The following is a 26,931-nucleotide window of genomic DNA, read 5'->3' as shown; positions in this document are numbered from 1 at the left end:
CCACTGAGAAAAAAGCATCCACTGGAGGATCCGCATGTGAAAGCGGGCTAGGGGAAGAAGTGTAATGGCAGCTGCCATGAGGCCTAAAACCTTCAAGACAAACCTGGCTTTGATCCTGTCACACTGAAGAAGAATGTGAACATGTTTACGGATATCTGATACTCTTTGCTCTGTTAGCTTCGCGGAAAGATGAATTGTGTCTAAGGTGGCACCTATAAAGGTAATAGACTGACAAGGCAACAAGGCAGATTTTTCAAAATTTATGGAAATGTCTAGAGCTTGACAAGTATGAATGATGTAGTCTCTGGATATGAGAAGTTGATGCCTGGTAGTAGCGGTAAGGAGCCAGTCGTCTAAATATGGAAACACCTGGAATCCTTGTCGTCTCTGATGAGCCGTGACCACTGCCATGCATTTGGTGAACACTCGGGGGGCTGTAGTGAGACCAAAGGGCAGGGCTCTGAACTGATAGTGACTGGCTCCCAGGCAGAAGCAGAGGAACCTTCTGGAGCATCTGTGCATCTTGATATGATAGTACGCATCCTGAAGGTCTATTGAGCACATCCAATTGTCCTAACCCAAGAAGGGTAGAATGGACTGAAGCGTGACCATCCGGAATTTTGTTTTGTTTACAGACTTGTTTAGTCTGCTGAGATCCAATATCGGTCTCCAGTCCCCTGTCTTTTTTGGAACCAAAAAGAATTTGGAGTAGATTCCGGATCCTTACTGGTCTGCCGGGACTGGCTGGATAGCTCTTTTTGACAGCAGCTTCGATATTTCTAGCGCTGCTTGTTCCCTTAGACCGGGTGGGATGTCTGGAAGGGGCCCTTTTGGTTGAGATGGGGTGTGGACAAAGGGAATTTTGTAACCCTCGGATATAATCGACTGTACCCATTTGTCTTGAGTGAGAGAAAGTCAGGCTTCTGGATACAGTGATAATCTTCCCCCGACTGCCTCCAAAGGTGGACAGTCGGGCAGCTCCTCAGGGATGCTGAAAAGGTTTGTCAGAGAAAATCTCTCTGCTACCTTGATTTTGCGGACCCTCCCTGCCCCTAGGGCGGCGTCTACTGCTGTTCCCCCCTCTGCCTCTAGAGGGGAACTGACTCCGTGCATCAGGCGAGACTCCCTGTGGTTTGCGGAACCACATTTCCCCCCCTTCTGACCCTTGGGATACGGTCTAGAAGGGGTAGAAAACCGGACTCCCACGGCAGAGAGAGTCTTGCCATCCTGTTCGCACCTAGTCAACGTGTCCTTCACCTGAGGTCCAAACAACGCTGAACCATCAAAAGGGGAATTGGTGAAGGACGCCTTGAAAGCGTCCACAAAGTTACAAAGCCGCATCCAGGCATGACGTCGCAAAGCTACACCTGTGCCAGCGGCTCTACTCGCCCCATCGGCCGCATAGGAAATAAGCCGCATGGAGGAGTTGACGATTGAATTCAGGGTTGCCAACTGGGAGTTCATTTTGTCTCGAAACCCTTCAGTTGTTGGATCCTGCAAAGCATCACCCATTTCCTTGAGCATATCTCTCTGAAGTCGGGTGAAGTGACACAAGTAGTTCAGCGAACGCATAGCAAAGGTCGCTGAGGAGAACATCTGCTTACCGTACCGATCCATAGTCCTAGATTCCTTATTAGGAGGTTGGATAGGTACCTAAGGATCGGCTAATTCCTTCTTAGTGGCTGCAGCCACGACCATAGGATCAACAGAGATGCCCTTGGATAAGAATTCTTTGTCCTTAGGAGCTATAATAAACTTGGATGGCCTTCGTGGGGTAGGTTCCACCGTATCAGGGGCTGTCCACGCCTTCCTTGCCACCACTTCCTTGAGGGGGTCAAAGGGAGGAGATACCCAGGAGGTGAAATGGCGAGAGCCAAAAGCCTCAAGGTAGACCAACTCGTCCTCTGAAGGGTTAAGGGTGGACCAGTTCCCCCTCTGTCTAAGGATCTCAAGGATGTCTGAAAAGGAGACATCCTCAGAGGAGGACCATGGGGACCCTTCTGACTCATCCAAGTCGGTATCCGAGGTGATAGACTCGGGGAGTCAATATGCTTCCTCTTGCATTGTTTCTTCCGAGGGGGTTCCCCTGAAGGATCAGGAGAAGCCTAGGAAGAGGAGGATATTCCCAGTGGGGAAACTTGAGACGCTGGCTCTCTACGGTCTGGGACGAGAGGGTGGGTAGAGACCATCGCAGGCACTGCAGAGAGAGGAGTTGAGGGAGCCGACCGTGGAGCAGACACCGGGTCTAGCACGCTCTGCATGACCTCGAAGGCGCCCTGATCAGACGGGGTCGAAGATCCCTGCTCTGAAGAGACGAGGATTCCTCCCGGCAACGAAAGGGATGGCTCCGAGGCCAATGTCGGGGCCGAGCTCACCAGCGCCGAAGCTCCAAGAGGGAGAACAGGCTCGGACAAGAGTCTGATGCCACTCGCCCCCTCGGAGCTGACGAGGGAAGCCCAGCACCCAGATCCCTCCAAGGAGGAGATCGGAGCCAACGACGGAGCCGAAAGTGGAAGTATCGGCTCCGACACACCGACAGTCACGGCTCCGAACTCATGGGAATTGGAGGAGGAACTGAGGAAGGGATGGGTATAGCCACTGACCGTTGAGTAGGGCTATGCAGTACTTGGGCCAGAGCCTGGGAATTGAGAAGTCTGCTCACCACCCTCTCTAAGTCGTGGTCGGACAGTCTAGAGGAATGAGAGGAGTGGGACCTATGGCTCCTCTCTGATAAAAGTGGAGATCCCGGGGCTGAGTGGATAGAGCCAATGGATGGGGATCTCGACCTCTTCCTAGTAGATGGCTCCGACAAAACTATCGGAGCTGACTGAGTCTCGGACCTCTCAGCTCCAGCCAGAGCCGAGGTAATAGTTTGAGTCTTCGAAACATCGGCTCCAGACAGAGTCGATGTCGAAGCAGCCTTAGAGCCACCAGCGGACGGCTCCGAAGCTAGAGCCGACGCCTTGGAAGGCTTAGAAGGTTTTCCTGATGCAGTCTGGGTCAGGGAGCCTTCAGGCTTTAATAAGCCTCGAAGTATCAATTTGTTTTTGCGTTCCTGCAGGACTCTTGGACTGAAAGCGTGGCAGACAGAACAAGAGTCCTGCAGGTGCAAAGGTCCCAGGCAATATACACAAGAAGTGTGACCGTCTGTCAGAGACATTTTCTGACAGCACGAGTCACACTTCTTGAAGCCTGAGACCTTGGAGTCTTTAGACATCCTAAAGTGGCTGTAAAACACAGACACACACACAGACACACCTTTAAAGAAAGGGGAAAAATAAGCCAATCACTCACACAATAAAGTATGACTAAGGGAAAAAAGTTAGGAGGGCCTGAAGGCCTAAGGAAAATAACAGGGGATAAACGGGAAAAACAATTAGGGGAACCCGAATAAAACTAGGGATAGATAACTAAAAGACTATTGATTAACTATCCTAAAGAAAAATAAGGGGATTTTAGAGTTTGACAACTATAAAAGTCACTAACCTGCAGAGCCGGTAGAAACAAGCACCTCACAGCTAAAGTGGCAAACGAGATCTGGGTATTTACCGCCTAGCATTGTGGGATATAGGGGAGCCTCGAGCCGGTAAAAATAGCTCTCGAGCTTTAGTATTGGCCGAGTCGGAGCCGAGGATCGGCTCCAAACCCATCCAGCAAGAATGAAGGCGAGATTGACAACTTAACATCTATTGTTCTTTACAAAGGTGCAGCATTCCTATTCAGTTCTGTTAGATGGTGATGTTCAGTGTTTCAGAACTTCGATCATCTGGTCTTTGACCATATGATGATCAATGTTTTGAAACTTTGATTATTTGAAGTAGACCTATATATATATATATATATATATATATATATACATATATATATATATATATATATATATATATATATATATATATACATATATATATATATATATATACACACTGAGGAAATGTAATTTTCCAGCCTTAACAGTAGTAAACACTTTCCTTAAGAACAAACCAAAAAAGAGGAAAAACTAGTTGTACAAGAATGATAATAGCATATGATATGTTCAAATAAACTGTTCTCATAAATACTATTGTAAGATCCGTGTTAAAGATCACCTTCCATTCTTATTAAAAACAAAAAGAAACAGGACTCAAGCAGGTTACAGACTGGTTACAGTCACTTTATTGAAGTGCAAAAACCAAGGAGTGGAAATAATCATAAAAAATTAGGACTAAAGAGAAAGTAACATTTCTTTGTAACCTAATTTAAAACATGTATACATTATCATTATTTTCAGAGAAAACAATTCACATTAAAACATATAAATCAAGCTTAATTTGCAGAGAAAATAATTCACATACATTACAAAATCAGAGTGAAAGTTTATCACTCGTGCAATAGGTGAGGATCTATTTGAAAAACCAAAAGTCTAAGCAATGATCATCCTTGTGGCAGTTGCTTGAGATAATCTTGAGGGTCCAGTTGTATCTTCATCCCATTCCGACTAGCCAGTATACAGTGGTGATCAATCTCAGATTTACTTCTGCCAGTCCCTACTTAACAGACAAGCCATTTTGTGCGCAGGTCAAAATGTAAGAGAAAAAACAGATCCTGTTCCTTCTTGCTTGAAATGGAGTCAAAATCCAAACAGCAGGGAGGAGAACCTAACCAAGGCCCTAAGCCTGCTGATCAGGTGTTCACAGGGTTTCTGAACTTCACATTCTGTGTTCCAGTGGAAGTGGAGACTATGGCAGAGGATGGGGTCCATTTCTAATTTGTGCTGTTCATTATTTCCTGCCAGTGACTTTTCACTGGTTTCACCAGACATCCTTCTCCTGGATCCTGTTGCACAAAGAGAGGGGTTTGAGTATTATGATGGGTAGTTAAGGCACCTGGAAGGGAGGTGTAGTGTAGCTGTAAGCTAGCTGCTGCTGCTGATAGCACGGGAATGGGGGGTGACATCAGATATGGGGAGTGCCATGAGTCATTAACTGTTGACAGTATAGTCAGTCTAGCTGGTGCTTAACAGAAGGTCCTGTTGTTACATTTTTTGAGCTGATGTTCTTGCTCGAGTATCCAAGATTGAGACAAGGTTTATTTTATGCATTCAACCTCACTTGGTATTCAAGCTCTCTTTTTCTCTTCCACAATTTTATCAAGGACATGAAATTTAAACCTCAAGTGAGCCGTCATCTCGATGAAATGTTTTGCTAGGGCATTTCTACTATTCCTATGTCTATTTTCAGAAAAAAAATGTGACATACTTATTTTTAATCAGATCACAGTTTTCCAACATAGAATGGCTTACATTTTGTGCACTGAGCTCTGTAAACCACCATTTCTGTATTACAATCAGCTTTATACCTGATGTAGTATTTTTTCTTAGTATTTGGATAAGTGAAATCATTTGTGTTACTCGTGTGTGCACTGAATGAGCCATTTTGGGCTTTGCATTTGAAAGTCCAATTTTTGTGGGTTTCAGTGTCTTCTTGTTAGATTCAAGATAGTCTGTAATAATTTTGCTTTTCTTGAAGATAAACCTAGGTCCATTTCCAACACTTTAGCAATTTGTTTGTTACTGTTGATAACATCCCAGTTTTCCTTCATAATCTTGCAGCTAGATATGTGGACGAGATCCAAGGTAATGGGCAGCATAATTTTTGGAAGCCTTGTAAAGGTTGTCAAAGCACAGGTGGAGATGTAAACAGGTTTAAAAGCAGCCGGGTCTCCCTAGACAGGATGTAGTATGAAATGCAGTTCTCCTTCATAGTCATGAGCCAAAACGTTTCTTCCTAGATTACGATTCACATTAAACTTATTCATCTCTTTTAAAACTCTTACCATGTGCATTCCTTGGGGCTTAATTCTTTTATGTTTTATGATCTGGACCGTGCATGCTGCTGGCAGGTAAAAGCATATTAACTCTTGCCAGTTTACTGAACAGATTGCTAAGTTGTCAGTCTATTTCTCTTTTGCTGATGGTAAGGCCTAAGAAATTTTTTTCTTTGCTATAGTGTACAAAAAAAAATCAGTGGAAGTAGCCTCAAGGTAATGAGGTATAATACTCCTATTATGCGAGAAAAAATGTCTAAGTGAATACCCCTGAGTTTTAGCAGCATAAATATGGTGTAACTGTGGTGCTGTTCCTGTTCTAGAATGGTAGCTCTGGGTCAGGCTAAGCTTAGAAGTATCAGCCACAAACTGTGGAGTTCCTAGGATAGGTTGGAAATAGCCTTTAGAAAGGCTCCTAGGAGCTGACCTGAGGTGATGCCTCAGTTTAGGCTTAAAAGGGTCTGCTCCCAGTGTGAGAAGTGCCTTAGCCAGCTATAGAAGGTTACCAGAGTCTGAAGAGGGGTCCCAATCTACACGTGGAGACCAAATGAAGATTTCCTGCCCAGGGAGGAGCAGCTCCTGATGTGGTCAACTAAAAATTGGTGTAGCCTTAATAAAGGCTCTGTCCAAATGCAGCCGAGTTCCCTCTGTTGGCCTTAGGAAAGGCCGGGACTTCTGGTCCAAAAGTTCCTGGTGTGGGGGCTCAAAATTTACTGTAGCCCTGGTATTATTAGCCACCCAGGGAGCGGTTGTCACCTTTGGTCTACCTAAGAGTTGTGTAACCTTTAAAAAGGCTACAAAGTTCAGCCGGATATCTGTCAAGGTCCCTCAATTAGCCTTTAAAAACACTGGGAAGTCATGGACACAGTAACAGTAGTAAAGCATAAGGAACAACGAACAAAAATAAATAACACACCATATATATATATATATATATATATATATATATATATATATATATATATATATATATATATATATATATGATAAAACCAAATGAAAAACATGAAAAGGCTAGGGTGCAATATAGCCACACTCAAGCGAGCCATAAACCTGAGATGAAAAAAGGAACGATCAATCTTAAAGGTTCGAGTCATTTATTCAAGCCATCGAAGCGTAGTTCCACATAGTGAGACAGAATGGTACCGAGTTTGTGCTTATAACCATATAGCTAGGGGTATGGTGGTGAGGCCCATCCCTAAAGTGGGAGTGTCCTTTGTTGGGGATTAGGTCAACCCATCCACCGACTGCCCCTAACAATCTCATTGGTTGAAACCTTGGGCTCGTTACACCAAGAACAAAACATAACTATTAGAAATTAAAAAGTGGTTCAAGTTGTTTTATGATCATTATGCCTACTAGGCTAAGTGGAGTGTTAGGCTATGCCTTTTGTAACAAGATTTCTTCAGGATGGCTGTAGCACAGTGGTTCTTCTAATTGTGGTTATTTTATTTATTTTTAATTAATTTTATTTTATTTAAGGCACCGTGATCCCGACTGAATAAACAATGTGGCTAATCGGTGCGAACCATGCAAAATTAATGGAAAAAGTAACAAATAGAACATAAAACTGAAAAACTAGAACATAAAATTGAAAAACTAGAACATAAAATCATTAGTAAAAAATAAACAGACCTGAGAATATCCTAAAATGACTTAGTACTCTGCACCTGACCACCCGGTCCTGCGCCAGTGTTAGCCACGTGGCGCAGAGTCAGAAGGGCCACGAGCAGGAAATTGTGGGATTAAAGGTCCGTGGGTGAAGCTTAGTGAATGAATGGGAGCCTGGAGGAGCTGTGGCTGGGTGGAGAGATGGAGAGCCTAGCTAGAATGGGAAGCAAGGCGAAGGAGCTGTAGAGAGGAAATGCCACATGGTGCCGGAAACTCCGGAGGCCACGTGGATGGGTAAAGGCCTAGCAGTGGTCAGGTCCCCAGTGGGAAAAATAATCAAATAAAGAAAAAGAAAGATGAACAAAGAAGGAAATAAAGAAAATGGGGGGGTAGGGGTAGGTGGACCAAGGTGGAAATACTAAGTAAACTGAAAAGGTTAATTAATAAAAATGCAGGATTAATAGGGGGTCAACAAAGAATGTGCAAAAGCTATCTGACAAAGTGGAACTGAGTAATAGGAGCCTAAATCAAAGTAAAAACAGACAATAAATGCGATGAATGTGAAACAGGAAAAAAAGTGAAAATCATATCGAAACCCTAAGCAACATAACGGTAAACTCCTGGTGAAACAACGGTAAAACATGGGAATAAATTCTAACGAAAAGTATACAAACTCAACAGCAGGGTAAAGCTTACTGTGGATAATGTATCGTCCATAGCCTGAGGGAATCAGTGCTGTAGTTTCCTTAGATCCAAAATGGGAATAAGGGATTCAGCATAGTTCAGTCCTGGACTCGTCCTTGCCTGTATCACGATCTGCCACTAGAGCGTTATAGTTCCCTCTGTGTGGGGCCTTGACCAAATGGTCCAAAATGTGGAATTTGAAAACTCTGCCACTTTAGGGATGGGGCTCACCACCACGCCCTAAGCTATATGGTTATAAGCACGAACTCTGTACCATTCTGTCTCACTATGTAGAACTATGCTTCGATGGGTTGAATAAATTACTCGAAACTTTAAGATTGATCGTTACCTTTTTTGTCTCAGGTTTACGTCTCTCTTGAGTGTGGCTATATTGCGCCCTAGCCTCTTCATGTTTTTCATTTGATTTTGTCAGATATATAGGGTGTGTTCTTTATTTTTGTTCATTGTTCCTTATGCTTTACTACTGTTACTGTGTCCATGACTTCCCAGCGTTTTTAAAGGCTAATTGAGGGACCTTGACAGATATTCGGTTGAACTTTGTAGCCTTTTTAAAGGTTACACAACTCTTAGGTAGACCAAAGGTGACAACTGCTCCCTGGGTGGCTAATAATACCAGGGCTACAGTGAATTGTGAGCCCCCACACCAGGAACCTTTGGACCAGAAGTTCCTAAGGCCAACAGAGGGAACTCGGCTGCATTTGGACAGAGCCTTTATTAAGGCTACACCAATTTTTAGTTGACCAAAGTGGGAGTTGCTCCTCACCAGGCAGGAAATCTTCATTTGGGCTCCATGTGTAGAATGGGCCCCTTCCCTACCTGAAGAAGGACCCCTCCCCAGACTCGAGTACACCTTCTATAGCTGGCTAAGGCACTTCCCACACCAGGAGCCGGCCCTTTTAAGCCTAAACTGAGGCACCACCTCAGGTCAGCTCCTAGGAGCCTTTCTAAAGGCTATTACCAACCTATCCTAGGAACTCCCCAGTTTGTGACTGCTATAGTGTACAGGAAACCTGAGGAAGTCAGTGGAATTGTTAATATAGTCAAAGAATTCAAGGACCTGACCCTCAATGCCTGTCCATAAGACAAAAATGTCATCAGTGAATCACAGGTACCAGGCAATGCTAGGCTGAAAATCTGAGTTACAGACCTTCTCTGTTTCCCACTTGGCTAGTGCTACATTGGCTAGTCTTGGAGGCATTGCTGCTCCCATTTTTATTCTGGTTGTCTGTCCTTGTTGAAACCAAAGTAGCTGCTGCTGAGAAAGGTTTATATCACTATAGTGGTATTTTGGATTTCTCCTGGCAAGTTCTCCTGTTCCTTTTAAAAGTGCTTACTCTACTACTTTGATACAGCAACTATGAGGTAATACCATATATAGTGCTTCTACATCTTGCAGTGTCAGTGGCACAACAGGTAGAACATTCACCTTTGGTACAGAAGATTGTGAGTTCTATTCTCACACCAGGTAAATGGAGTGCTGACTGCAGTGCAGCATGGGGGAGTGTTGGACTCCTAAGTGTGTCATCTTAGGAGTCCAATGTCCCATCTGCTTGAGTTGGTGGAAGCTCAGGTGGATATAAAAGATCCCATGGTCAAGTTAACCTTAGTAGTATAATTATCACCTAGGGTTTCTCCTGAACAGAGGTCACTAGCCTAGTAGGACTAACCCTGTTAACAAAGAATGAATGGATAGATAGATAGATAGATAGATAGATAGATAGATAGATAGATAGATAGATAGATAGATAGATACTGTGACCAACAGGGCATTTTGCTGAAGCCTGATTTCCTTGATTTTTTGTAAGAAAGCCAGTTTGTCCAACACAAATGATTTAGGGCCAGCTGCTAATGGATTGGTGGCAACTTCTAAATATATGGCCATGGGCTCACTGATGGCCCTTTCACTGACAACAACTGGTCTGTATAGAAGTTTCCTGAAAATTTTATTTTGCTTTGGGATGCAAGAACCTTTGATCCACAACTCCTTTTCCCATTTATGCACATGAAGTCGGCGGTGTCACTTCAACAGGGACAATCATCTACAGCCAAGTTTCACACCATCTGGTGGCTTGCCCTGCTGCAGTTGTTCTTCCATACTACACAGTCTCATGCAGACTCAGACCTATAGCCAATTTAGACTGTCCGATCCACCTACTGCATGTCTTTGGAATGATACTGAAGAATGATGGTACCTTATGGTGTGGGAATGAGAGACATTTGTGGAGTTTATTGCCTGTAAGTTCCATATCAAGCAGCATTTGCAGCATTCCACAAGTATTGTCAAAGACAGATTGAAAAGTACCCTGATCCACTTTGCCATGGTAATGGGGGTTATTTAACATATCTTGTTAGTGTAGGCTGCAATATCCATTACTAAGATGCCCCTCTCCCTTATTGGCTTTTGTGAACTTTCTAGTCTAATCTCTGCAGAGTTCTTTAAGGACTAGCCTTTCTTTCTTAGAAATACTGTAGTACTTTCTCTTCCCATTCCTTTTTCCGTCAAGAATTTTCATTATTTCAGTCTTGCGTTTTGCTTCATATGCTCCAAGTCACTTTCATAGGGGAGGGCAAAAATCACTGAATTTTTTCCATTGTAGTTATAAGATCCATTCCAGTGTTGTTGTCAGCCTTTTTTCTTGTATCTTTTTTTTGTGGAAAAACGCCTTCAGTTTTAATTTTCTAACACAGTTTGAGGTCTATGAATATCTTAACTGGGTCGTTTCTGCTGTGGAGAATAAACATAAGAACTTTTTCCAGTATTTTAAGTTCCATTGGTTAGTGGCTTCATGCTGTGGTTCCACACTGTAATCTGGAGTTCAGTTGGTGTCCACTTATATAGTATATTGGAAGTTCTTGATGTCCTGTTTTCCTTGCCAGTTCCTGTCTCATTGAGGATGGGTGCTGTGAGGTCTGGGGCTCTTTTGTTGCTCTCCATATCTCTGTTGTAGGTCACATTCTTTCTCCATTTGTTCCATCACTTGTCCTCATCAGTTTTCTGGCTGGGGAGTCTGTGGGGTACAAGCGATGAAAATTTTGTCTGGTCTTAGGGGGAAATTCTCTCCTCAAAAATCCTATTGTGTATGTTCCCAAATTTTTGGTGTAGAGTCCAGTGTTTCAATACAGGCTGCATTTTTTCTTGTGTGGTTTGATTTCTGAGTAGATTCTGTATTTTTTTTCTTGCATATGGTCTTTTTGAGGTGGAGGGTGTTTCTTGCTGTTCGTATGCATGGCTTATGCCCTCCTGGTCTGTGCATCTGTTCTGCAGTCATATTAGTCTATATGGATTTTTTTTTAGCTTTTGCTCTTTAATTTTTGTAGCGACTGTAAGAGACTCTAGTTAATGTGAAGGAATCTAGCCCTAAAACCGTTCAGTAAAGTGACTGTAACTAGACACTCATGTTGATTTGAAACTTGAACAAGTAGCTAAAGCAAGCCCTAAACAAGTGGGCCAAGCTTTTCTCCTAGGATTTTTTTATGGATCTTTTCCATGACAAATTTATCACAAAACACCATAGGATAAGGTAGAGAAAAGTAAAGAACATGCTTTCATAATTTGCTATTAGTCCCCCAAACAGAGATCTGTTTTGGGGTCACCAATCAACCACCAATAGCTCCATAAAGGCTTGTTCACATTCTGGATTCATAATGTCTAATACGATATTTTTTACTGTCCAATGATCATATCATTATCCTCTTTATCTCCAAATTATTTACTCAGTACAGGAACACTCAATTAGGTTTTGCACTGTTTCACAAATAAAACAAACCAACCACACTGGTGATTAAGTTAACAAGATCTGTGGAAATGTTTTAGGCAATGCTGGTTATGGCAGTCTCCCACCACGGTTTTTAACTTTATGGCTAATTGTATTTTTTAAATTTTTATTTTTGTCTTGTAATAGCTGTCATTTCTACTGCCCTAGTTCTAGTAATCTGAAGAAGTTTCACATCAGAAATGAAATTATTCTTAGAACCAATACTAACGTAGATAAAGCCATTAAATAAAATGAACACCATGGGATTCTAACAGGCAGTATTTAATGATCAGACTTTAGTTCTTTCATCCTTCTATACAATGGACTTTATCAGAGCATTGTCATATAAACATTACTTCCTTTTATAAAACAACAACTTTCATGTGACTTACATTTAAATTACAACATGAATATCTACCAAAAACTCAGCACAATGTTAAAAACAACAGTTCTAAGATATGAATAAACTTATGATTTTATTCATAAAGAACTTCTTCAGGTCTGAAGACGTTCTTTGTGAATTAAAGCACTTGCCGGTTGTTTTTTGTTTTAATAAATATTGAGTGTTTTATTGTCATTCAAACAATGATTTTAATTTTAAAATACAAGAAATAGAAACTTGACTGATTAAACCCCAGGAATTATCAGCTCCTGTTCTGAGTTGCCACTGCAGTTCATGGGCTCCAACCATTTCACTCAATGCATTCCCAAGTTTAAAATCACCATGACAATTAGAAATAATGTCCACACAATTCAATTTATGTTCATCCTGAGGGACTGATGCACCCTCCCTACCTTGGTCCTGTTCTGACCCATTCCCTGTAGGTCTGATTGGAATTGACACAGGAGTGCCCAGAATTCATTAGATGCTCAGACTTCTACAGGGCTGGAAAATCCAAAACCCATTCATTTTGTACCCATCACAATGCAGTTCAAATACATCTTGTAAAGCAGTTGCAACATGTGTCTCATGGGATAAGACAATAACATCGACTCCTGGTGTGGGATAAGCCTACTTCTGGTCGAAATCTTTTTTATCACTCTTTAATTTCTTCTCTTTCTTGTTTTAGATATCAACACACAAAGAGTCAGTTCAAGTAACTATTTATTTGTATTTATATTCTATATAACAAAATAATAGGTCCTTACTACCAGAAATGATATAATATAGCAATAACCCATGCCTGGTTGGGGTAATGCTGGATTTACCCACGGTTGGTGTGGTTTGGTTATGAGGGTGAAGCCCGAGTGGCCAAACAAAGCCAACCATGGGTAAATCCAGCATTACCCACACCCAGAAGTGGGTTATTGCTATTATACAATGACAATATTTAAGAAAAAAAAAATACTTTTCTTAAATAATGGCATTGTATAATGCCTCCTTGCTGCCCTTCCGCAGCTGTCTGGTATTCTGCGGCAGTTCTGATGTACTACGCAGTACATCAGAGCTGTGGGCAAAAGCAATGGAGAAAGCAAGATCTCCGCTGCTTTTAACAAACTGTTTTGCTATGTAAAATGGGTTTAACATAGCGAGACAGCTTTAAAAAAGCAACAGAGAATCTCTGTTGCTTTTTTAAAGCTGCCTCGCTGTGTTAAACCCATTTAACATAGCAAGACAGTTTTGAAAAAAGCAACGGAGAAAGCAAGATCTCCGTTGCTTTTTATAAACTGTTTTGCTATGTTAAATGGGTTTAACATAGCGAGACAGCTTTAAAAAAAGCAACAGAGAATCTCCATTGCTTTTTTTAAAGCTGTCTCGCTATGTTAAACCCATTTAACATAGCGAGGCAGTTTTGAAAAAGCAACGGAGAAAGCAAGATCTCCGTTGCTTTTTACAAACTATCTCGCTATGTTAAAGGAGTTTGACATAGTGAGACAGTATGAAGCAACGGAGATCTTGCATTCTCCGTTGCTTGAAAAAAGAGTTATAGTAATGGAAAAAGTCTGGGCGACCGGACCTTTTTTCCATTACTATAACTGATTTACAATGTGCACACTGACCAATCAGCGTGCATGTTTTTGAATATTAATGGGGGGTTGTTGCATAATTATTAAGTTGATCCATTTCTTGATCAATGTGGCATATTAAAATCTCCCTTAACTCTCACCCTTGTTTCAATTCAGTTCCAATAAATCACTATGTAAAGCAAAATCTGCTTTAACCCAGTTGGATACTTCCAGTATCTCAGCCCTTTAGGTAGTCTCCAATGGAAATTGGGTTGTCTAATAATTTTATGTTTTTGAGAGGGTATTTTCAATAAATTACAGGTGCTTCCATGGACATGGCCTGTGCTCCCATATTTGCTAATATTTTTATGACTTAGTGGGAGACAAAGCTTGTGTTTAATTCAGAGCAGTCAGGAACCATAGCCTTACCCCCTCTAGTCATATGGGCCATTCTACACCATGCCCCCCTTTTTAGAATTATTTAAACAACTCAAATTGTAATGGTTTTTCATTAATGAAAATTGTATCTGATGAAGTTTGATAGATGAAAGTGTTCATTACTTTGAATAAAATGGACAATTTAAACTTCAAAGAGCAATTGCTTCTCATTTTTATTACTTGATTTTGAGAACATGTACATTCTGCTTGGGTTAGCTATCTCACTGCAAAATACATACAGGAATACAATAAAGAGTTACTTTGAAAAAAAGGCTTTTTTATGTTCTCAGAGTAAAGGTGCCTGGAAAGAAAAAAAAGACTATCATTCAGATTTCAAGGTTCAGTATCTTTAGGTTTGGATAAAGGATGGCAGAATGGTTAAGGTGCTTACCTTGCAGACACAAGGTGCAGGTTTTAATTCTCACATGGGATAATTAGCTAGGTTTAAAATTGCCAACAAAGGTAATAAGCCTAGTACTAATCTATAAATCTATAAATTAGTGAACCCTTCTGTTGTGGGAGCAAGTCATCCTGCGGGGTAATATGTAGGATGATTTCCCTTGGCTAGATGGAAAATAAAGGAGAATAAGAAGTTATGTACCTACCATACCATTCCATGTTAGTTTTCTTCTCTTGCCTTCTTTCTTGCTGGTTGGGTTCGACTTGGCCATTTTCTAAAGCTCGAGAGCTACTTACTGGCTCAAGGCCTCCCTATATCCCACAATGCCTGGTGCCAGACCCCCAGATCTCGTTTGCTGCTTCGGCTACGAGGTTGCGCTTCACTGGCTCAGGTCGTATTAATCTTTTGTATATTTAGTAGTTAAACCTTTAGTGTATACTTTTCAAATTTTTTTTGTTAAATCAGAGTAGTACTGTAGGCTAGTCTTAGTTTCCCTGTGTTTTCTGACCTTTAGGAAACTCGATTTTACTTAGAGAGTTTCTCCCCACCCCCCCACCTCCATCTCCCTAAGTAGGCCATTTAAGTTAGAGGCTATCCCCTTCCCTTTTATTTAAAAGGAAGTAGTGTTTAGCCTTTGTAGTCTAAGGTCATAGTCTCTTAGTTTTGTTAGTATTGTTACCTTAAATTTTTGTGTGAAGGTGTGTGACTAGTGTGTGTGTGTGAGTGTGTGTGTGTGTTTTGTTGCACTAGTCAGAAGTTTTATATATATGTGCTTTATATATTTTTAAAAATTTTAAATTTTGTTATGACATCATTTCCTTTCTAGTGTAGGGCGGGCTTATAAAATGCTATTTAAGTAGTTCAGTTGTGGTTTAACACTGTTTTAGTCTGATGAAGTTTGTTATTTTACAAACGAAAAGCGCTTCACTGTATTTCATTAAATAAGAGTTTTGCTTGCACTCTGGCTGTTTTTATTGTGTTTTTTAAAAAGTCTCTGACAAAAGTTGTTCTACTCCTGTTGAAGGTTACTGGCAGCAGAAGTAGCAAGAGAGGATTTATGTCTCATTTGAGGAGAGGTAGCAGGACGGGAGATATGTCTAGTTTTCTGCTTTATCATTTTTGGAATATCAAAAGAAACAATACACGGCTGAGCAGACCCCACATGTACCTCCATGAGGGTGCCTAAGACATTCTTACTGACAAAAACCTAAGGAATACCTCCAGGCACCTCTTATATAACTAGCCTCAGCTCTCCATTTGTGGCTTTGTTGGCCATCTGACTGATTTTTTGGGACATGCTAGCTGTCTGAACATTAATGGTCTTCAACAGATCTTTGAAGTTGGGAAACAGGTCCACATGGTAGATGGTCTGCAGGCCTTGAAAGAGATGTTTGACTCCAACCTAGAGAAAGAAGTGGGAAGATTTACATCTTTCTATTATTTAAATTTTCTTTGGTTATAGAGGGATGTACAAGGAAGGGGATTCCAACTGAATATTAGAACACATGACAGCCTGTAGACATTTGTTTTCTAAGTATATTTTCAGGGATGACAAACAGCTTCTAAGATTCATAGGCACAAAGGCTTGACAAATAGCATACTCTTAAATATTGAGTCCAGGTCTTTGTCATAAAAGACACTTAGTATCCCTGTCATAAATAGGGATTTGCCAACCACAGTCACAGCCCGCCCTCCCACTTAGATGACACAAAAATCACAATATCAAAAAAAAAATGTGAAAAAAGGAAGGGTCCCCAGTGGGGTACTTAGCTGTCCTTAGTGAATGCAGCTAGATCCCTTTGTACAACTGATAGATCATAATTCTGACAGAGTCTTGCTTCACAGATCAAAGGCAAGAAAGTTCTGAGGACCTTTGCTTATGCATGTCCCTTAAGTACCAGCACTTAGTCTTTTACATAGGTTTTAGGTCAGATGCATGGTGCAAGAGGAAGGTAAATCTAAGTTTTGTAGCCTGGCTGGATGTGTGGTATCCTTGGCAAGAAATGTTCCATCAGTTATTTTCATGTTGTAGATGTTTATCAGTATTGTGATAGGGTAGGCAATGGAAGGAGCTGTGATTGTTAGAAATTCTGGTAGCAGGTTGCTTATGACAGGTGAGCTAGGTTCAGTTTTTCTAAGTTGCTTACAAACAGTGATAGTAGGTACTGTTTCGACAGTAAAATAATGATGACTGAGTGGTAAGGGTAATACTGTAAGATGATGAGGTGGTGGTTGTGGGGTTTTGTACAGAGTCTAGGAGTGCCTGGTAAATCTTTCAGCTGTTGTGGTATCATCTAACTATGGACAGGGGTGTGGGAATTACCTGGGTGTAGATAATGATCAAACATATTCTAGAAGTTTTGGGTTATGAATGCATTGCTTTTTTTGCTTAATGAAACAGGATTTCTTTTTACTTGCAACAAAGGCATTTTTGCACTGTTTCTTGCTGTACAAAATCTAATGAAGTCATATATATGACACGCTTCTGATATGAATATCAAAGACAACTGCAATAGTTCATAGTTTTCTTGATTTCTGTGGTTATCTACACTAAGGAAAGGCATGAGTACATTTTTCTGAAGGGGTACACATTTTCTTAGCGTTCTTAGGAAAACATAATCAAAGTAAGAGGCAGCTTCATCCAGAAGAAGAAAACAGAGAAAAGACGGGCTATTGTTTGATAACTGCTTGGTAAAAAATGTGATGTGACATTTACAAATGTTATGTGAAAAGAGGAAGTTTTGTAGGTTTTTGTACTTTAGTGGGGTTCCAAATGTTGAAGATCAGAAGATGATCACTCTTATAACTATAGAGAACATATGAATGGAAGATGTTCAAGTAGATTCAAGGGGTTCAAGTAAACTATCCCTGACTCTGTGTCTGTCAGTCCAGTTTGGTCCCAAGATGAGTTGAGAAGGATAGTAGAATTGTAGTGAGTGATGATTTTGGGCACCACTGGCAAGAAGTCAGGTAAAATTAAAGTCTCTTGACTATAATCTCAGAGATAAGATCACAATTTAACTAATGCAAGACGTCTTCAGTGATGGTTTCATTTTTGCCTGACATTAGGAATACACAGGTAATAATGGTAAGGAGCTTTGCTTCAATGACTCTGACATGGGGTATGTTGGACTTGCGATGAAGAGAAGTCAGGACTTGATCATGTAAAGCAAAGCAGAAGAGATTGTATCTGTACATTAAAGTCACTCCTCCTGCAACCTTATGTGTCCTGCCACACCGAAGGATGGCATAACTGAGAGGGTAATGACTTTGCCAAAGTCAGATGGTTTCATACACATTTCAGAGATTCTGAGGTGGTCTAGTTAACATCAGTGTCAGCTGGTGACTTCAAATCAAAGGCGGGCTACAGGAGAAAGCTGAATGGGTGGGGCCAATGATAGGGTGTGGCCAACTAGAAAGGGGAGGAGCTATGCTCAAAACCACATAAACTAACTTTAATTAAATACGCTGCCATGGCTGCCAAACAGTCATTATGAGAGTCCAATCAAGACAAAATTAAGTGTAGAAGAATAAAAATATTTCAATGCATTGGCTGCATGACAGCTTACTTAATATCTATAAGGAAACAAAAGGTTGTGAGGCATGAAAAAATAAATTACTTTTTAAATACATTACTGGAATGCCAGTCAAAATCAAGTATAAGAAAAACAAGCAGCACTCAACTCAAACCACTTCTCCTTGCACTGCAGTTCTAATTATAATTTATATTCAGCTTTATTAAAGTACCAAGTAACATGCTGAATGTAGAAATCTCTGTGATGCCCCCACTTGTAAAAATGTTTCTTATCCAAAAAAGACCTGCTGCCTGACAACTATCTGCTTGTTTCATGGGGACAACATGATCAAAATAAAAAATGAAAAGCAAACAAGAAACAAGCTCAAGATACATTGCTTAAAGGATTACTGTACAGGTTATGGACCACACATGATTGGCATTCTGTTTAGTTTACGGGTAAAGCCTGAAGAGATGACTGGAAGTCTCCAACAAGTGTAATGAGCTTCTTAAAAATAACGTAATCCTGTCCTTTATTACAAATACTGTCATATGCATTTCAATACCCAAGGCTTATACATTATCTAGTTATGTAAGTATTCTCTCCATGGCAACAACAGAAAGGCCTTCAATGTTGGCAATTCTTTAACAGTATGCTTATTAAAGCTTACTTGCATCTTACAATCTCAGACAAGCTTACCTGATGGTCATTAAAGCATTGCTACTTAAACACAGAGCAACAGGCACTTTCTGAGTAATAAGCATAAATCAACAGTACAAAAATATGACAGAAGCTAGACCATTCTGCAAAATCAAGGACAGATGAAAAGCCACTGTAGTACTTGTGTCTACCTTGGATGGGGGGATACTCTGCACATTTACACTGCATAACTACTCCTTGCCTTGCTTGGACACATCCAGAGTCACTACATGGGGGAGTGGGGTGCAACAAGTATGTCACAATTTGAAATGTCTCTAGCTGACTGTGATGGCCCTGACACATTTGTCATACCTCTCAACCTCAGAGCAAGAAATATGGACAAAGCCATACATAGAAGTGGGACAAAGGCCCAAAAATAAGGACAATTTTTAAATATTGCTCTTATAAACTTAGAGAGATAATAGAATAGGTCTTGCATTAGTATGAATTTTCTGAAGGGTATGAAATCTGAAACTCAAATGTCTATCATTATTTTCTAACTTCAGTCTTTAATGATTTTTCACTAATTTGCCAAAAAAACTCCACAATTTTATGAAAAATGGACCAAAAAATGTGATGCAAAAATATAAAATAGCCACACAATACAGCTGGGAACCTGTCAAAGAAGGGACACTTTAATATTAGTACTGATAACTTGAGCAACTGATAAAATAAAAGAATCTACATGCTTTTCTGAAATAAAAGTAGTCTATAACTAATTATTACAGTTATTTCTTAATTGTAAACCCTCCATGTTTTCTTCCAAAATTGCTATTTTGCAGAGGGATTATTAGGGGAAGAGCAACATTTTGAGCCAAAATCGGGGACAGTTGAGAGGTTTGGTTATGCCTAATTCTATAAAGCAATTTATTTGCATGTTCCACTCAACCTGTTAATGCAATAAATCTGGAGAAGGCCAAATATATTGGGGGACATATAAACAGTACTAAAAATTGCTCTTGTACAAACTGAGACAGTTGATAGAATAACAGGTCTTACTTTAGCATGCATTTTTCTGAAGGTTATGAAGTCTGAAACTCAGTGTGTCGTTATTTAGTGACTTAATTCCTAAATGATTTCCCAGAAAACCACAGATTTTATGAGGAACAAACCAAAAATAAGAAGCAAAGATCTATTCATTCTTTGAAAATCTGGACAGTTGGGAGGTATAGTTCAGCTGGGGCTGTCTTTTAGTTTGCCACCCTTCCCCTTCACAAAGCCATGGCCGAATGGAGCCTCCCCCCTGCAGCCATTCCAATGATCCATTACTTGGCTATTTCACTCCTTTTACCATAAACACTAATGTGCATACTGCTTTACTTCTATGATGATTTGGACTTCATTTGAAAGTTTTATTTTGCATTTTACAACATAAACACTAAGACATCTGCTAAACAAAGCAATGCAGTCTCACAATGAAAACAGACTTAGCATTAAAACTTCTCTGCCCTTAAAACACATTCATTGAAACAGCATTGAAACCCACATTCAAAGAAAATACATTTTCCAGTGGCAGATAAAGATTAATTTTGGGCTGTTTTCAAATCATAGGCCCCTTGCACATGAAACATACATGTGCTCTTTGATACACCTTCCTGATTGTACTAAATTATATTCCTTGTACAATACAGTACAGTTGTTAGAGGGCATTTTAAATGTATTGTTTTGAACATTTTTCCAGTAAACAATGAAACAAAACGCATGCACCAATAATGACAAAACTGCCCAATTCAGAACATTTTTCCAGTAAACAATGAAACAAAATGCATGCACCCATAATGACAAAACTGCCCAGTTCAGAACATTTCCATCATAAAAGCCTACTCAGACTTCTACTGTCCACCATTATCAGTAAATATGCACAATTCTACAGTCCACCATTATCAGTAAATATGCACAATCTCTGAAGAAGTAAAAGTTATCTAAATAATTCCACATTAAAGAAATCTGTAATGAATGAAGAGGTTGCTGCTAGCAAACACCTTTATATTTCATGGTTTCATCGAAAAATAAAGTGTCTGTTGCCCCTGAGGAATAAATTGCCTATATTACATTAAATAAAATGATACGCTAGTAATATTGCAATAGGAAATGGATGGCAAACTGATAACAGGCTCATAGTTAGTATTTTCACCAAAGAGGACATTCTCAGTATGGCAGCATCCACCCCTTGTGGGAATAGAACCCACAGCCTTCTGCATCAAAAGCAAGTACACAACCTGTTGTACTATTAACAATGCAAGCAGACTCAGCATAAACAGCAATACACTTCTCTTCCCCTGCATCTTTCAGCTCCTTGTAAAATCTACTCAATACTCAACTGCATCTCAACTTCGCAGCACAAGAAATCTGGAAAAAGCCAAAATGTATTGGGGGGGGGTCAAAAACCAAGGACACATTAAACATTGCTTGTATAATTTTGGAAAGTTGCTAGAATAAAATGCTGTGTTACCACCATACAGTTTACTGCCAAGGTCCCTGTGCAAAACAGTCAGAGCAACATATCACTATGCCAAATCAGCTGCTTTGTGAAAGAGAGGAAGACTGAAACTTAAATGGCTATCATTTAGTGAATTCAGTTCTCACCGTAGCTGTCAACCTCTTAGCACAAAACAGCTGGACAAACCTAGTAATGAGGGAATACAGCCCTCAAACATATTCAGTGAATTCAGTTCTTGCCATAGCTGTCAACCTTAGCACAAAAAACCTGGATGAAGCCAATAATGGGGGAATACAGTCCCAAAAATAGGGACAAATTTCAAATATTCATCTTATAAACTTAGAAAATTGCTAGAATAAAAGGTTGTGTTACTATGTATTTTCCAAAGAATATGAAGTCTGAAATTCAAATGCCTGTCAATTTTACTTCTGACAGAACAAAAACTATTTTCAGCAGAAGCCCAGGGAGAAATACTGCAGACACATGTCTTTGTAAAATGGCAGGACACCAGAGCAAATCCACACAAACACAGGGAGGAGATGCAGACTCCACACAGAAGGCACCCCAGCCAAGAATCAAACCAGAAAACCTATAGCTGTGAGGCAACAATGCTACCACTGCACCATCAAATATTTAAAGAATTAAACATTCAGAAACCTTAAGTCTGAAATTCAAATGCCTGTCAATTTTATTTAACATTTGTTAACCAGGACAGTCTGACTTGGAACAAAAAAACAATTTTCAGCAGAGGCTCAGGAAGAAATAATGCCGACATGTCTTTGTAACATGGGAGAACACAAAAGCAAACCCACACAAACACAGGGAGAAGATGCAGACCCCACACAGAAGGCACCCCAGCCAAGAATCAAACCTGCAGCTGTGAGGCAACAATGCTACCACTGCACCATGAAATATCTAAGTATTTAAACATTTAGAAACCACAGATATTATGAGGAACAGAACAGATCAAATATGAGGCAAAAATCTGGAAATTTTTTACAAATGGTGGTGGGTAAGGAATTCAGGCCCTTAACACCTGCATACAAGGTACAGTGTTCAAGCCTGAGGTATTCCCTACCACACCACCATGAGTTTGCTCTAGCTACCAATATATAGCAACTGGGGCATTTCACACACACACACCTTGCCGATGAGCTAAATAACAGTCCCTTTGCCTGCTTACCTTACGAGCTAAATTTACCTTGCCAATAAGCCAAATCCCTTGCCACCAATATCCCTCACTCGATTGGTCCATCCCGAACAGTCCAAATCCCCGATTGGTCCAGCCTGCTGCTGCTGCAGTCTGGAGTGCCTCCATTTCGTGACGTCACCGCCACACAGACTGCTGGGCATCTTGGGGCCGAGATGCCTTTCCCCCTATCTAGACTGCTGAGAAAGCAGTCTGAGAGTGTTCCCATCTATTTTAGAGCGTCCGGGAATTTTACGGTGTTTGTGTTTCTCTGTTTCATTTTTATTTGTTTTTTAGGTGGGAGGGCTGCAGTCCTGCAGTCCTATAACATGAGCCGCCCCTGGTTAACATAAAAACAATAATTTTAAATTTTTGGACACGTCTTGCAGTGATGTATATGTGCAGTGTTTAAATCACTGGCATTGTTCATAAATCAAGAATCAAGGAAATGGTTTTAAGTAGGGATGGTGGACCACGGTTATTGTGAATATCACTTGATAGCATTAGTAATATTGTAGTTGGTATGTAAAAGGAACATGCATAGCACTTGTTGATAATTTGAGCACTGGCTAGTTTAGTACTGCGTGTCACAGCAGAGTTTAGTATTGAAATGTATTTTAGTGCTGGAGTAATAAAAGAAGACACATGAAAGTGGACAGCTGTGCCCACTGAAACTTTGTGCTTAGGAACCCACTCTTACAATCTCACTAAGTATTCTCATTTAAAACCCCTGCCTTAGGGCAAAAGTAAAATCTGTCACTTATGTGACTTAGAAACCAAATATATTTCCTCTGAAGAAACTACATTTCAGTGAACCGTCTGATAAATGTGAAGTATCAAATATTTGTTCAATAAAAGGCCCATTTTCACTTATTTATACATTTAATTTATTTTTGGTTTTCACAGATTGTCCTTGAAAAAGGGTAAATTCCTTCTTAATATGTCTACATGTTTCTGTGCACTTGGATAAAGAGCTTAAAAAGTTCTTGAAGGTTATGAGGTGATACTTAAAGATACTGAGAATTTTTTGCTGGATTTACATAACTACTTGGTAGGAAGCAATGGTAATGAGTTCGATTTAATGTTGACCTTGGACGTAGTATCCTTGTTCACTTGTATCCCCAATAGTGAAGGATTAGAGATGGTTAAGGCCTGCTTAATGAAAAATGGGACATATAATGAGATGAGAGCTGATTTTACATGTATGTTGATGGAAATGGTGTTGGAATATCATGTTTTTTTGTTTGACAATAAATACTACTGGCAAAGGTCAGGTGTTGCGATGGGGACCAGTTGTGCTAATGTATATGCTAATATTGTTATGAAAGAATGGGAGGAGAGGTACATCAAAGATAGCAATGTGGAGTTTTTTCGCAGGTTCGTAGATGACCTTTTCATTTGTTGGAAGGGTGACCGCAAATCTTTGCATGAATTTGTGCACAACCTTAATAGTAGCAGTGGTTTCCTTAGGTTCACATACCAGTGTTCTCCTGATGAGATCCATTTTTTAGATGTAACCATTACAAGAACTAATGGTGAGATACAAACTAGTGTACATAGGAAGGATTGCTACCAACATTCTTTTTTGCAGAGGAGTAGTATGCATCCACCACCACATATGTTCCCCAACATTGTTGAGGGACAAGCTCTCAGGGTTTCTAGATTGTCATCATTACAGCAGGATTTTGAACGTGGTCTTGAGTATTTAGAAATGGCATTTACCGCTCGAGGCTATTCTAGTAATGAAGTTAAGCGTGCTTGTGCATGCGTGAAAAGAGATAAAGGAGGGAGAGGTAGACCCTATATATTAGGAGGAGGGGATAGGAGTGATAGGACAGTGGCTGGTGTCAATATTGTTCCAATTGTACTACCTTATGCACAGGGTTTACAGGCTGTGAAGCAAGTGATTAATAAGAACTGGCATATTCTGCTAACTGATGATGAAATTGTCAAGATAGTTGGCATGAAACCTAGGTACATGTTTAAGAATGGTTTAAATTTGAAGCAGCAGTTATGCTACTCGAGGGTGCCTTTACCAGAGGGAAATGATCTTTTTGGAACTCTGGCATGTGGGAAGTGCAGTTACTGTTCATTCATAGATGAATCTAGATATTTTAGACACCCTGATACTGGATATTTGTGGCACCTAAGGTGTAAAGCTGATTACAATACAAAAAACCTGGTATATATTGCCCACTGCACCACTTGTTTCAAGTTTTATATAGGCAAAACAAATCGCAGGCTAAGGGAAAGAATTAGGGACCATGATTACTGTACAAGGATGAAACATGAGTGTAGTGCTGTAGCTAAACATGCATTGACTGAAGAAGGGAGTCATCAATTTAAATTTCAGGCCTTGCAGGTTATACAGGAGAGTCATAGAACGGGATATAACTAATAAAACTGAAACACAAGAGTTAAAATGGATCCTACGCATGGGAGCCCATAGGGGCTCTGGACTGAATGGTATGGTCCCCTTGAAACCTGTGTTAAAGGGAAGGAGAATCAAAAGATGAATTATTATGTCTGATTAAGATGAATTGTATGGGCTATACATATATATATACTAATACATGCTCTTTACATAGTTTGGTAGAACAATCTACCAATGTATTTTAATGTACGGAGTTTTTTACATGCACATTTGTTCTTTCAGTTGTTGTCCTTTTAAATCTTAATTGGTCTATAGGTTTTTAAAAATGGAGGGAAATATGTGGAACATGATTAGTTTCCTTACATGTGTTTGATGTATATATATGTGATGCTTATGCGCTGTTTTTATGCGTCTGAGGAAGTAACTGATGTTATGAAAGTGCTTACACTACGTTATTAACATTTTTTTACATTCAAATTGGAGTTGTCTGGCTACTATCACTTGCTACAGCTGCCTTCTACTTGGTTTGGAGGGATATTTTTGCATGTCTACATAGTTACCAAAATTGAAATTGACTCAGTCAAAAATACTTTAACACAAGTAATTTCTTCTTTATAGGAAAATAACTCCTTCATATTTTGCTTACCTTTATTGTTAGTTGCTTGATCTCTTCTTCTAGCTCCTTCACTTTGGACTCCCGTTCAGCGACCATCTGCTTGAGCCGTGCAACAAGTGATCCCTGCTTCTGTGTTTCACTGTTTAACTGCTGCTCCAAGAACTGCTGGCTCTCCTTGCTCTTCTGCCCCTGTTGACTGAAGCGAGCTAGCACGTCTTGTAGCTGCTTATGTTGTTTCTGGGAAAATGAATGGTGCAAGAAAACTGTAAGAATACTACAATCCACATTACAATATCAGTGCAGTTTGGGTGTCTGCAGTAACCACTGCATATGACAGCAAGTAATTATAAAGGTTGATAAGATCAATTGTTTATAACAATAGCAGTGTTTTAGTTGCTGAATTTTAAGCTTAAAATAGGTTTGGAGAGTGGAGAAGGATTTATAAAGCTGGTCAGCTGAGTGTTACAAATGTATGCAATGGATGATCTAGTTTTAATGCTATTCTCAATCAGAACAAATAATACAAAAATTCACATTTTTGCAAAACTGTTAAAACATTAAGACACCTAAAGGTTTCTTAAGTCAAAGTTTTGAAATTATATTTAAGTGAATTCCCTGCTGAAGGTATAAATGCAGTCTTTTTAACAGATGGCATTTTAGGAAACCCTCCTAAAAGCATTATTAGATGTTGCTGAGAAGGTAGTGAATCCCACAGGATAGCAGCTAGGTTTTTTAAGTCACTTCCCAAGACCTACTAGTATTCCCTCCCTCAAAGTCTTCTGGCAAAACAGCATACACACTAAATAGTTTCATAGTTTCATAGTAGTGTACTAGGCTATCTGCCCTGGGGCATTTACAAGCCTAGCCAACAATGATGTGGCTTACGCCACCCCGTATTATATAGTTGCGCCTCTCTAGTAGTGACACATGTGGGACCCCATTATTTAGTAAACTATACCTCTGTCTAGTAGTGACACTGAGGTGACTCCCGGGGTAAACTTACGATCTCCCATCCATGCATCGAGATTTTTCTTGAACAGTGCCAATGAAGGGCTCTGTCTCACATGAACTGGGATTTTGTTCCAGAGTATGGGTAACCTCTGTGTTATGAATCTATCCCTCCAGCATGTTTTATTCATATTTGTGCAGAGGTTGAAATCTTTAGCTCGCGTGGTTCTGGTGGATCTGGATTTTTGAGATGGAGCATGTCCATCAGTTCTTGGTTGGACATGGCCCTATATGTTAGGCACAAATCACCTCTGAGCAGGTGGTATGCTACTGAATAGAGCTGGAGTTTCTTTAATCTAGCTGGATAAGGCACATATTTGAGACCCATGATCCTCTTGGTGAGGTACTTCTGGGGTCTTTCCAGTTGTTGCATGTGCCGGGTGAGATACATCCCAAATGGAGCATTATATTCAATCATGGGCCTGACAA

General features: G+C 40.2%; 1 protein-coding gene across 1 annotated transcript in view; it reads right to left on the bottom strand.

Annotated features, from left to right (window-relative positions):
- Positions 1–26,931, bottom strand: part of CCDC13 (coiled-coil domain containing 13) — a 977,767-nt gene that overhangs the window by 433,918 nt on the left and 516,918 nt on the right. Inside the window, exon 10 of the mRNA XM_044066042.1 lies at positions 25,525–25,731. Within this exon, the coding sequence (XP_043921977.1) occupies positions 25,525–25,731 (207 nt within the window). The remainder of the gene's footprint in view (positions 1–25,524; positions 25,732–26,931) is intronic.

The sequence above is a fragment of the Protopterus annectens genome, chromosome 3.part0 (genome assembly GCF_019279795.1).
Source record: "Protopterus annectens isolate FY-2018-M chromosome 3.part0, PAN1.0, whole genome shotgun sequence".
NCBI lineage: Eukaryota > Metazoa > Chordata > Ceratodontiformes > Protopteridae > Protopterus > Protopterus annectens.
The sequence above is the reverse complement of the archived record's forward strand: the minus strand, read 5'-3'. Positions and strand labels throughout refer to the sequence as shown.